General features: G+C 33.4%; 1 protein-coding gene across 2 annotated transcripts in view; it reads left to right on the top strand.

The window, feature by feature from the left end:
• GABRG1 (gamma-aminobutyric acid type A receptor subunit gamma1) overlaps window positions 1-14,424 on the top strand; it is a 90,133-nt gene that overhangs the window by 61,831 nt on the left and 13,878 nt on the right. The window contains exons 4-7 of one of the 2 annotated variants that reach the window (XM_055434615.1): window positions 6,013-6,233; window positions 7,077-7,159; window positions 9,997-10,134; window positions 10,258-10,410. In XM_055434615.1, the coding sequence (XP_055290590.1) occupies window positions 6,013-6,233; window positions 7,077-7,159; window positions 9,997-10,134; window positions 10,258-10,410 (595 nt within the window). Of the gene's footprint in view, window positions 1-6,012; window positions 6,234-7,076; window positions 7,160-9,996; window positions 10,135-10,257; window positions 10,411-14,424 lie in introns of those variants that run through there. The other variant, XM_088836044.1, reaches the window with a different exon arrangement.

The following is a 14,424-nucleotide window of genomic DNA, read 5'->3' as shown; positions in this document are numbered from 1 at the left end:
GAAAGATATAAGCATCTGAATGCAGAGTTCCAAAGAATAGCAAGGAGAGATAAGAAAGCCTTCCTCAGAGATCAATGTGAAGAAATAGAGGAAAACAATAGAATGGGAAGGACTAGAGATCTCTTCAAGAAAATTAGAGATACCAAGGGAACATTTTATGCAAAGATGGGCTTAATAAAGGACAGAAATGGTAGGGACTTAACAGAAGCAGAAGATATTAAGAAGAGTTGGGAAGAATACACAGAAGAACTGTACAAAATAGATCTTCACGACCCAGATAATCATGATGGTGTGATCACTCACCTAAAGACAGACATCCTGGAATGTGAAGTCAAGTGGGCCTTAGGAAGCATCACTATGAACACACCTAGTGGAGTGATGGAATTCCAGTTGAGCTATTTCAAATCCTGAAAGATGATGCGGTGAAAGTGCTGTACTCAATATGCCAGCAAATTTGGAAAACTCAGCTTCGGCCACAAGACTGGAAAAGGTCAGTTTTCATTCCAATCCCAAAGAAAGGCAATGCCAAAGAATGCTCAAACTACCACACAGTTGCACTCATATACGTCAAGACTGTATATTGTTACCCTAGTTATTTAACTTATATGCAGAATACATCATGAGAAACACTGGGCTGGAGGATGCACAAGCTGGAATTCAAGATTGCTGGGAGAAATATAAAAAACCTCAGATATGCAGATGACACCACCCTTATGGCAGAAAGTGAAAAGGAACTAAAGAGCCTCTTGATGAAAGAGAAAGAGGAGTGAAAAAGTTGGTTTAAAACTTAGCATTCAAAAAACTAAGATCATGGCATCTGGTCCCATCACTTCATGGGAAATAGATGGGGAAATAGTGGAAACTTTGGCTGACTTTATTTTTGGGGGCTCCAAAATCACTGCAGATGGTAACTTCCACCATGAAATTAAAAGGTGCTTACTCCTTGGAAGGAAAGTTATGAGCAACCTAGACAGCATACCTAAAGGCAGAGACATTACTTTGCCAACAAAAGTCCGTCTAGTCAAGGCTATGGTTTTTCCAGTGGTATGTATGGATATGAGAGATGGACTATAAAGAAAGTTGAGCTCAGAAGTTCGATGCTTTTGAACTGTGGTATTGGAAAAGACTCTTGAGAGTCCCTTGGACTGCAAGGAGATCCAGCCAGTCCATTCTAAAGGAGATCAGTCCTAGCTGTTCATTGGAAGGACTGAGGTTGAAGCTGAAACCAATACTTCAGTCACCTGATGTGAAGAGCTGACTCATTGGAAAAGACCCTAATGCTGGGAAAGATTGAGGGCAGGAGGAAAAGGGTATGACAGAGGATGAGATGGTTGGATGGCATCACCGACTCAATAGATATGGTTTTGTTTGGACTCCGGCAGTTGATGATGGACTGGGAGGCTTGGAGTGCTGTGATTCATGGGGTCGTAAAGAGTTGGACAAGACTGAGTAACTGATCTGAAGATATCAGAATTAGTCAGAAGATTTTCAGGAAGAAGAAACTGCCGTCAAGCAGGATACATTATTGTTATATAATCCTTAGTGCAGAGTTTAAACTGAGTTGCTTGTTGTGTAATCATCAGTTCTGTGCTTAAAGAAAAAAAAAAAAGTTTTATGTGACTAACACTAAGGAATGTAGAGAAAAAAGAAAAAAAATAAATCTCCTCCTTGGGGACCCTGGACTTCTTATTAACCTGTGTAGGAATTGCCACTCTCAATACCTTTAGATCAGAAGTATTTTTATGAGGATAGGTCACTGGATGTTACCATGTTGATAGGGCCTTTATCTTATTTATGTTTAGACTGTTATCGAACCTTAGAGCTAGGACAGAAAGGATGATAATTTTATGTAGTGTCCTCATTTTCCTATTGAGAAAGAGTAAAGGACTTGATCAGCTTCCTACTCTAGGAACTCACAGAACTGGGAGTCTGACATGATTTCCTGTCTCCATTCAACTAGTATTCTTTAGATTACATCATAACTTCTCAGTATAACACACATTTGACATATTTGTTGTAGTTTATCTTAAAAGTATTTAAAATTATGTATAGAGTTAAAGACAATGTCCTATTCTTAGTTGTGTTATTTATATATATATATATATATATTTTTTTTTTTTTTCAGTCCAAAGTCTTTTAAATAATGTATGAAAGCCTTAGGTTTTCTATTGGCAATGAATTTTAACTCACATCAGTTTAATTAAAATCTGAAGTAGATAAATCTTGTTAAATGTCTCCACTTTTAACATTTTGCTATAATGGAAACAACGACAAATCTCTCTAGGAGAAGTTGTGCAAGTCCTGCAATAGGCTTTGGTTTTATCTGCATAGAGAACTCCATTTTGTGATATGTACAGATTTGATCTGACCTACTGAGGTAAACACTGGAAGCCAGCAATTCCAATAATACTGTGAAGAGTGCTATTCTAGAAGCATACTGATATGTCAGAAATTCTCTGATTCTATATTTATGTTAGTATTTGAACTTGGACAGCATAATTAACTTTTGTTTTAGAGATAAAAATCTCTCTAATGTTAATTTGCAACTGTTTAAAAGTCAATTCAGGTTAAATACAATTTCCGTCATGAAGTCTTTATTAATTTCTAATCTCGTTTGTTTTTATTTCTCTTTAATTCTGTCTCTCCTCATTTCAGTTCAGTTCAGTCACTCGGTCATGTCCGACTCTTTGCGACCCCATGAATCACAGCACGCCAGGCCTCCCTGTCCATCACCAACTCCCAGAGTTCACTCAAACTCATGTCCATCGAGTCGGTGATGCCATCCAACCATCTCATTCTCTGTCGTCCCCTTCTCCTCCTGCCCCCAATCCCTCTCAGCATCTGTCTCTCCTAAGTAGCATTAATTTCCGATTTTATTATATAAATATACATAATGGAAAAATTTCATGTTCATCTTTGTAAACTGAGAACAATACAGAAGTAACTTGAACACTGAAAAATATTTGTTAAAAAGTTATTTGATGAATGTACATGGCATTATCTGATTCACTGCTAACCACTGATCTATTTTACTGTTTTGGCCATGTGAATCGATAGCTTAGGGAGAGATCAATGCCAGGGTCATAAGATCAGATGAGAATCAACCCAATTTCATGATGTAATTATGCACCTAAGTTAATTATTTAGGTCTGCATTTTGTGTGATGTCAATTTCATTACTAAAAAAAGATACTGAGTTAACCTGTGCATTTAAGTTTTAGACACAGCACGTAATTGCAAGCTGACAGTGAAGTAGGAAAAGGGCATGACACTCACTTTCATCAATTATGGTTTGATTGATTGAGTTATAAGTCAAGATGGCTCACTTCTTCACCTTTACCCACTAATGCTATTTTCTGGGCTAACTGCAAGGAGGCAAAGTTTCACAGTGTACTGATGCTGCTAAGTCACTTCAGTCGTGTCCGATTCTGTGTGACCCCGTAGACAAAAGCCCTCCAGGCTCCCCTGTCCCTGGGATTCTCCAGGCAAGAACACTGGAGTGGGTTGCCATTTCGTTCTCCAATGTGTGAAAGTGAAAAGTGAAAGTGAAGTCGCTCAGTTGTGTCTGACCCTTAGCGACCCCACAGACTGCAGCCTACCAGGCTCCTCCATCCATGGGATTTTCTAGGCAAGAGTACTGGAGTGGCTTGCCATTGCCTTCTCCATTCACAATGTACATATGATCTCAAATGCTAAATGCACTGCTCCTCATCTTGAAATGTTTATCCTAGAAGCTATTCTACTTGTTGTTCTGAGTGACTGGAAGTTCCTTTTCAGGTTTCTTTTGCTTATTTGTTATGTAGATAATTATGACCTGTAAATAGGAACATGAAGTACAAGAACACGGTTTGATCATTTTCTTGAAACTACACTAATACAAATGAGCAAATAAAATGGGATTTTTCAGTTATGTATAAAAATGGCACAGGCTTGAATAACTTATCTCAATGAAGCATTTATTAAGGATTAGTAAATTAAAAGAGCTTGGGAGTATTAACCTCTGCAAAAAGTTTAGGAAGGATGGGTTATCAAGACACATGCTCTGCATCTTTATCTTCTTGAACCTAGATTGAGGGAATTGTGAGTAGAAAAAAAATCTTCCCATTTTCCCAAAAATCTCTGCTTGGGGAAATTTGACCCTTTGGAAGTCATAACTCATCCAACAGTGATTAACACAGTTACAAACAGATCTACTGAAGAAGGAACTGCCAGCTGAAAAGCAGGATCCAATAACTGTTTACTGGACTGTTTCCCAGCCCTATGCAAGCTAGTTCTCAAGTGTTATTTTTAATGCCCTGTAATTAGGAAAACTGCAGCCAATATACCTACTAAGAAGCTTAAAGTTTCCTCCACCAACCAGTGTTGTATTTTTGTTAATCCATAATTCTAGTGGGGTATGTTAGCCTCTTACTTTATCTTAAGCAGTTTCTACTGTTCAGTTCTCTCTACCATTTAAAGATTTTTCTTTCATTAGTCAAACTCAATTATACTTCTATTTATTATATTAAATATTTCTTTCTGGGTAAGTTTGGACAAGAGCTAGCATTACATCAAGAGTGAGCAAATAATCTCTCCCACCTCAAAACTTCATACTTTTCAGTTTACTCTTTTCCTAACCTTCTAACCTCAAAGTTTCACACATACATACACTTACTCACTTTCCTTTCTCAGTAGCATTGGTTATGCATTCTTATTCATTAATTTTATCAAATTATTTTTTACTTTTATAATATGGTAGGCATAACTCTCAGGATACAAAGGTAGGTTATACCTAAACACCTACTTCTAAGAATTCTCTCATATTCCTATTTATAGTCTTTCTGATTATGAACAGAGGCTTTTCTCTAATTTTGGCAACCATCAGGCCTCACTATGATGACCATTATATGTGGTTGCTATGTATGTGGATTTGGGATTCAACTTACAATGCCTCAGTTTTCATACCATCTACTCTATGATGTAGGGAGAATTATTTTATGTCTCTATTAATAAACATTCCTTAAAATAAATATTATAGTGGTACTTATTTGATAGGGCTGTAGTAAGGATTTAATGACATGATACTTGCAAGTGAAAATGGCTCAGTCGTGTCTGACTCTTTGCAACCCCATGGACTATATAGTCCAAGGAATTCTCCAGGCCAAAATACATGAGAAGCTTTCCCTTCTCTAGGGGATTTTTCCAACCCAGGGATCAGAACCCATGTCTCCCCCATTGCAGATGGATTCTTTACCAGCTGAGCCACAAGGAAAACCCAAGATTACTGGAGTGGGTAGCCTATCCCTTCTCCAGCAGATCTTCCTGACCCAGGAATTGAATCAGGGTCTCCTGCATTGCAGGTGGATTCTTTACCAACTGGGCTATCAGGGAAGCCCTGATACATGCAAAACTCTTATTTTTCTCTCTCTCTCTCAATTTTTGATACTTGCAAAACTCAACACAATACTTAGAACATTATAAGTGCTTAATGGAGATTCTGTGTGTGTGTGTGTGTGTATGTGTGTGTGTGTGTGAAAGAGAGAGAGAAAGAGTGTGTGTTTGCTTTAAAACATTTGAATCTAAATGACTGAAATTAGTTTTCTGGACAAAGGATAATCTGATGGCTGTTAGAGAATTTGGTGAGTGCTTGAATTTTGATATTTTAGTTTGTGCCTTTTTGTGTGACGTAATCACTCATAAATATCACAATATTTAATGTAGTTGTTAACATGAAAGTAATTGACCTTTATATTAATAACCTTATTATAAAATGTTGAGTGTAATTTACAAAAAGTATGTGAAGCAACACTGGACAGCAGTTATTGCTAGAAATCTTGGATTTTATTTTACATGACTCATGTAAACAATGAAAAAGAAAGGTTAAGATAATGGCATATACTTTTCTATGAAAAGACTGAGTTCAAGTGCTATTTACTTACAGAAATTTTAAAATATAAAAATTTAAACTTCTGAAGAGAATGTCTAAAATAGAAACTTTACTATCATGAGTCATTACTCTCTTTTTATCTTTTAGGAATACACAATAGATATAATTTTTGCCCAAACCTGGTTTGATAGTCGTCTAAAATTCAACAGTACCATGAAAGTGCTCATGCTTAACAGTAATATGGTTGGGAAAATTTGGATTCCTGACACTTTCTTCAGAAACTCAAGAAAATCTGATGCTCATTGGATAACAACTCCTAATCGTCTTCTTCGAATATGGAATGATGGACGAGTTCTATATACTCTAAGGTATTACTTTATAAAAAAAAAAACTTTTAGTTGCTCTAATTTAGTTTCCATATTAATATTTGAAACTCATAAATTTCCCTTTTTCAAAGTTGCAAAGTAATAAATATGAAGCTTCTTTTATACACTAAAATTTAAAAAGGTGAAATATTGTGGAAATACTTGTTTAAGCTTGGCGTTACCAGTATGTGAATAGGATTGAAAGCAAAGAGGAAAAACACCTTAATTTCCCTGTTTTGAAGCAGAAAAGGCTGTGGCATAAACACTATATTTTTAAACCTATAAGGCAAACGATTGACAAAGATTTTCTTTAGGAGTCCACCCTGCTATAACACTTTAAAATACTCTGATTTTCAGTGGTGCAGTAAAACATCCCTAACAGTGGATTAAATGAGGGTTGAAGGTAAGATTCAGGTTTATTTAATTCATTGTCTTGAACATATTGACTCATTATAAATCATCCCCTTAATGGAAAGTTGTTTATGATCCAAAGAAAAAAACTTACCATACTTAACTGGGTACACTCTGTTAATCTGCCTGGGTATGTACGCCTGTGTGTTTGTTGAGATTCTGAAGTATAAAATTTTAATCACAAACACAGAAAACACACTTGGGCTAATTGATGCAAGTTAGTTGGCTGGAGAGAAAAATGTCAGAATTTTATTAATCATTTATGAATGCTATAATATTACTACTTAAGATTTTGAGACTTTAGAATTAATATTATTTTATATTGTATCACAGTCCATTGTTGTAGAACAAAATTATGTTTTAAAATTAAAGAAAATATTTTTAATGCCTGAAATTATTTCTCATCATTTAATATTTATTTTTCCATCTAAATAGACTGACAATTAATGCAGAATGTTACCTTCAGCTTCATAACTTTCCTATGGATGAACATTCATGTCCATTGGAATTTTCAAGTTGTAAGTGATAAAATGCTTGATATTTTCATACAACTGTATAACTTATGATCCTTTTTATTTCAAAATGTAAAATGATGTGAGATAAACCATGATTTATATAATTATCCAAAGTTTAAATTATGTTTAACTGTCTTAGATAAATTTATAAATAACATTTATTTCTTACTTTAAAAAGTGATAATAAATATATACTGAATATGTATATCTTATTATTTACAAATATTCATTCTATCTGTATTCTTTTCCTGTTTTGATTAACTAAAGGACTACTGAAGATAGATTTATATTCAAATAGTTTTACACTGCCATGAATAAAAAATTGATTGAAATTTTATTCATCTTCCAGGAGGCCAGATTTAAGTTTATTACATTGTATTTTAAAATGTATTTATTTGGTCTGGTGGAGAATTTTACCACATAAATAGCAAATATTTAAGAAGATTTTGATGAGTTGGAAAAGTCAAGGAAGAAATGTTTATTTCATTCAAAAGAATAAATGAAACAAAGAGAAATTACTAGAGAGAATTTAGGTACATAAACTGAATATTTGTTGCAGGGAAATAGCTATAATCTCTCTATACCAATATCAGTTTTATTTTATATTTATTAACATTTATTCTCACATATGTTTTTATAATAATATTTTTCTACATAATATATAATTGAGCAAGTCTTTAAAACACATAAAATGCCTTTAAAAATGATATTGCCTATGTCTATGAATAATTCTATTTTCCTCTTTTACAATTGATTTTTTAAAGATATTTTCTAGAATTTATTTACAGTCGATTATAAGTATTCATAAGTCTTTATCCGAACTTATGCTTCTTCACTTTTAACATTCCCATGTATCTCTTGTTGCCCTTTATTAAGAATTTTCTTGACTTTTTAAAATTTTCATCTCACTAAAATGTCCTTTTTAATTCATAATCTCATGTCTCACTACTTTGATTTTCTAGCATTGACCTCTGAATGAATAAAACAGCCAATTAACAACAAAGACTTGATTAATTGAAACATTCAAGGAGTAGTTGTTACACAAATATTTGAAGATATACTGTATTCTCCTCTAGATATCATGCATAAATTCTTGGTGTACTATCTCTTTAGCTTTGATTGTCTTTTCTGGGAATATTCTATCCCTGTTGGTGCAATTGGGTGTCTGCGACGAGTTGACTCACTGGAAAAGACTCTGATGCTGGGAAAGGTTGGGGGCGGGAGGAGAAGGGGACGAAGGAGAATGAGATGGCTGGATGGCATCACCGACTCTGTGGACATGAGTTTGACTGTACTCCGGGAGTTGGTGATGGACAGGGAGGCCTGGCGTGCTGTAATTCATGGGGTCGCGGAGAGTCGGACACGACTGAGCGACTGAGCTGAGCTGAGCTGAGCTGAACATCAACATAATAATTATCACCATCTTTCTTTCACACACCCTATATGAATCCAATAGAGAATTAAGCCTTTTCCATCTAATATTTCACGACAAATATATTTAGATGTTATTATAGTTTCCATTTTAAGACTGAAAATCATGAAATTTAGAGTGGTTAAGTAACTAACTTATTAAGTAACTAGCTTGTTAAGTAACCTTAGTCTTATTTGACTAAGGTCTAAATCAGCATACCTGAGTGAATTAACTCCTTGAGAGGATTTAATCACAAGCCCACCCAACATGGATTTTCCCAAATTTCCTTAACTTGGCCTAAAATACCCTTGTGTATTTCTAGGACATGTAGCAAAAATAAAAGCATGTGTTTTTTAAAAAAATGCACTTCCATTCTAGACAGCTGTAGAGAAGGTAGATGTTTTCTACACAAATAACTGACAACGGTATAGTATCCAGAATATACATAAGAATTCAGACAAAGAAAAGATAGGAAAAAAAAAAACAACAGTAAAATAATGGGTAATTGAATAAGCTATGATCCAAAGAAGAAACTCAAGCAACTAATAAGCACATGAAATTTGTTCTAGATTTTATTCGTATTCAGGAAATAAAAGATTCACTCACAGTGAAAATAAAGAAGCCTGTCCACATAAACTTTAATGAGAACATGGATCAACATGCATTTCAAACTCTGGCTGGGAGAGATGAGATTAATATATTCTCTATGGAAAAGAGATTGACACTATCTCCTGAAGTGGGAAGTATATGTAATCCACAACCCAGCTGTTTCATGTCTAAGTATTTATACCAGAGAGACTTTTGCATATATGTGTTTTTTGAGACATGTACAACAATATTGTAAACTGCAATGTTAGTAATAGCCAATAGGAAAGATTACAAATGTGGACACAGTAAAATGGATGAATAAATTTTGGCACATCTTTACAACAGAAGAAATTTGCTACTTTTACATAAAATAGCATGAATGATGATTATAAATATTATATTAAAAGAAATAAGATATAAAATAATGCATCCAGCATGGCAAAAATCAAGCAGAGTTCAAAAAGAACCTAAACTATATTTTTCAGAACTGCCTATCAAAAATATATATACCCAAAATCATAAAAGGAAGATTATCACATAAATCAGGTCAGTGGTTACCTCTGGTTGAGAGGGGAAACACCTTATTGGAGTGGATGCATGGTTTTTCTTAGATGCCAGCAAGATTTTATTTATTGATTTAAATGTAATTAGCATGGACTATCATTATTTAATCATTAGGATTATTTTTGTACTATAGTCACCAATTTTATGCAGTATTTTTCTATATTAACATAAAAATGAGAAAGAATTTTCAAACATTTGTCTTTGATAATGTTGGTATTGCAACAGTAACAGATTTGGATCGCTAATGTATATATTTTTTATTTTAATTTTTACCTAGATGGATACCCTAAAAATGAAATTGAGTATAAGTGGAAAAAGCCTTCTGTAGAAGTGGCTGATCCTAAATACTGGAGATTATATCAGTTTGCATTTGTAGGATTACGGAACACAACTGAAATCTCTCACACAATCTCTGGTAAGAAAGGAACACAAATCAATGACTAATGCTAGCATCAAGTGGCATTTGTGTTTATATCTATGGATTGAAATCCTATACTTATTTGTATTTTATAGCCAAAAAAATTTTTTTTTCTCCCAGGGGACTATATTATCATGACAATTTTCTTTGACCTGAGCAGACGAATGGGATATTTCACTATTCAGACGTACATCCCATGTATTCTAACAGTTGTACTTTCTTGGGTATCTTTTTGGATCAATAAAGATGCAGTACCTGCAAGAACATCGTTGGGTAAGATGTAATATTATGCTATAGTATCATACAACTTTTAATGTGCTAAAAGTTTATAGTTTAATATATTAGAAATATTCCTCTAACTACAGTCAGACAAAAATGGACAGATACTATAGTGCAGTGTGATGCTGAAGGGAATATATGTAAACAAGTAGGAAATAGAATTGTAAAGAGATGGAAATCTCAGAAATGTTTTTAATAGAGGTCAAGGGAAGCATAAAAGCTAAACAAGAATTATTGCATGAAAATCATACATAATCCATGCATCTTAAATGTGGTCAGTATTGTCAATACTTTTCATCAAGACTTTATTTTTTAGCTGAATCACTAATAGGCAGTATTTATTGACTAGCGTGTATTTAGAAGGCTTTGAAATCCCCTCCTCTTACAATGGTACTAATGAATAGTCAACTGTTCCAAAGGACAGAGACAAGAAGTTTCTGGGCTTCTGTTATCTATAAAATGTGTTATTATTCTGTGAACTTTTGGGAGTTGCCTGTATAATAACATTGATTAAAAGGGTAATTTGTAATTCACACTTGATAAAAGAAACTTTCCCTTTTTTTCTTTGGCAATCTGTTGCAATAATCAGTGTAATCAGTAATTAGGCATAAGAAAATGTGTCTAATTACTATACATTTGTTTAAAAGAAAATGATAACCTAAACTCTTGTATAAGTATACAAAAATAAATTATTGATTAATTGATTACTTCCCCACATCAGTATAGTACCTGAATCTCACTACTGATAATTGTGTCTTAAAAACATAAAAAAAGTTGGAACAGTTTCTATTTTCAAAAATAAAGAGGTTTTCCTGTGGTTCTATTGCAGCTGGTAAATACTCCATCTAGTAAATAGTAAAAAAGAAAAACCTGTAAAATTCAAATCACATAAAAGTAGCAAGATAAAACAGGAAGTACCTAGTTCTGCACTTGGAACTGCAACTCCCAGAGAGTCTAAATAGAGGTGTAGATACAGCTGGGGACAATGCATTCATATCTGAATGTTGTTTCTATAATTATTTCAAATTATTTTATGTTACAAGGTAAATAAGTTACTTTAGATTCTTTTTGTATGCTACTCTAAGTATTCTTGCCTGGCAAATCCCATGGACAGAGGATCCTGTTGGGATATAGTCCATAGTATCACAAAGAGTTGGGACATGACTTAGCAACTAAACAACAACAACTGAGTATAATCAATATTGTATGTTGTTTTTAAACATTATTTTCATATTTCCCCAAAGATAATTTGGATAGATTTTTTATACCTTTAGGTTTCTACAAAGCCAAAAGCCTATGCCATAATGTCAAAGCGAATAGACATTTGTGGAATTGTATTTTTACATGAATTAATATTTTATAATGTTACCGTTATCAACTATAAGCATAAGCCATAGTCAGGTCTACTTAGAAAATATCTCTTAAAATTGTGGATCCTATGTAGTTGGAGGAGCAAGGATATTTTAAAAATTATATATGCACAGATGCATATATATGTCACTGAATGACAATTTCCTCAGCTCATTTGTTCAACATTGTATTTTAACAAAATTTTTCAACTGTTTTATGTGAAATACGTAGTGTTCTAGGTGCTGCAGTGTGAACAGTGTACATATGTTGTAAAGTGCTAATGTTCATGTTAAAACAGGAAACATTATGTTTTAGCAGGGTATAGAGGTGATGTACACATGTGTAAAGCATGTAATAAAATGTCAGTGAGTAATAACAGCTGTAAAGAATAATCAAAGTAAATGGCTAGAGAATGGCAAGGTATGTGGGTGGATACTCGTTTGCTCTGTTATCTTGTGGAGTCAGACTAGTCCTCTCTGAGGAGGTGGCAGAGACCTAATGAAGTCTCTGTTGGATATCTGGTATTCTAAATGTTTTCTTATTTTCATGAACTCAGAGATATTTTAATAGGAAATCCACAATATTATTTTTAAGCTAAACTCTGTGATAATAAATACTAAATAAAATAGGTAAATGTCTAGAAGCTATGTTCTGCTATAGTTTTCCTTCATGAAACAGATAGTATTTTAATCAAGTGAAATTTAATTTCATCATTGATAATGAAATCAATCGACTTGGAATGAGACGTAATAATGGAAGCAAGGGATACCTTGGGAAATCTGCCTTTGACCATAAGAATGTTATGATTTAATAAATTACAAAAAATAGTGCACTAAGCAAGGAAGAGAGAAGAATGGTAGTCACTGAGATTATTTCACACTTACTATATGAAAATCCTTTAATTATAATTTTGGGTTAAAATAATTGAAGCAAAAACTGTCAGGAATGATGAGAGAAATATAAAATATCTATAATAATAATTGGACATTTTAATACCCTTTCTTTTTCATTTACAGGATAACTACATGGAAAAATAAATTAAGATGTATAAAATTTAAATGAAATTATCAACCTACTTTACCTGATTGATATTTATAAAACACTGTACCTAACTACAGAATATACAACATGTTCAAATGCATACAAAACATTAACCAAGGTATCAGCAACATTCAAAAGCCTAAAATTTTCCAGAATTTATTTTCTGAACAAAGGAAAGTAAATGAAAAATTAATAAAAAATTTATGGGTTAATAATGGCCTCATTTATTTGGAATTTTTTAAAATGATCTTTTAGATAACCCCTGGGTTAAATAAGGGAAATTAGAAAACATTTCAAACTGAATTTTAGTTAAGAAATTAGCATATTAATATTTGTAAAATGCAGCTAAAACCTTGCTTAGAGGGGGAAATTATAGATTTAAAATCTAGTTTTAGAAGGGAAGAAAGATTTTATATCTATTTTAAACTCAAGTGAAATAAATACATTTTTTATAAATATATTAAGCAAAATGTATTACATTTCTGTGTCAGTTTTTTAGTTGAGGGGCACAGATGAGTTAAGAAACTTCCCTGAGGTCACAGAATAATAGGTGGGAGTGTCAGAATTTGAACTTAACCTGTCTCCATGACTTCCAACCCATCATAACTGTATCATCCTTAATTTTTTTCAATCCTAAGTGATACAAAAATAAAAAGATGGGCATATGAAAGGAATTATTATTAAGGTGTGTCTTAATGCAGACATGAAGGAAAAAGTTGGCTATTAACATCATCATACAAAAGAGGTGTTATTTTTTTCAACCCAGAATTTGACAGTCTGTAAATAACTGGCCAGATTAAGATTCATCTTGCATTATGTTTAGTACTTCTTGGAGAGAAAACAGTTCCACTAATGGTGCTCTGTTTCATGAGACAAAGAATGAGAATTAAGGTAGTTTAGATTAGAAGAGATAGAGCATGTGCATCTGTAAGGGGGACTAAAATGAGCAGTGGTAAGAACCCCAAGAAGGTCATGGATAAAGAGAAACAGACAGCCTCAAAGATCCATATACAGGCTTGGGTCCAGGGGGACATCCTCATTTTATATGTTGACTTCTTCAACATATGATTTACTCTTGTCTTTTAAAAATAGTCGCTTGGTATCATTTTGGCTGTATTCTTTACTGAGACTAAAAAATAGGTTTAATACAAGTTATAAAAATGTTATGGCAGTTTGGATTAATTTTAACTATGTGTGACAGGAAACCTTAAATCACTGTAGATTAAATTAGACAGAGGTCTAACGTGGCTTCTGATGGTCTGGCTATCATATTCCAGCAGAAATCAATTGAGAAAGAGGAAAAGAAGGGCATTTCCTATCTCTTTAATGTCTAAGGACATCTTTTGGTCCTTGTTTACACCCTTGACTTGATTCTTCTCGGCTACATTTCAGCTTGTGGTCACACACAGCTAAAGGGAGCTGGCAAATAAATGTGTACTTCCAGGCAGGCACAGGCCAGCTAAAAATTGGATAGTTTAAAATTAGATTATTCTGGGTCGGATTCATGTCAATGTATGGCAAAACCAACCAATATAATATTGTAAAATAATTAGCCTCCAATAAAAATAAATAAAAAGATACTAGTAACAAGAAAAAAAGATTATTCTGGAAGAAGGC

This window comes from Moschus berezovskii, chromosome 5 (assembly GCF_049115385.1).
Source record: "Moschus berezovskii isolate FMDL1 chromosome 5, NW_MosBer_1.0, whole genome shotgun sequence".
Taxonomy (NCBI): domain Eukaryota; kingdom Metazoa; phylum Chordata; class Mammalia; order Artiodactyla; family Moschidae; genus Moschus; species Moschus berezovskii.
This window is presented reverse-complemented; position numbering and strand designations above follow the sequence as displayed.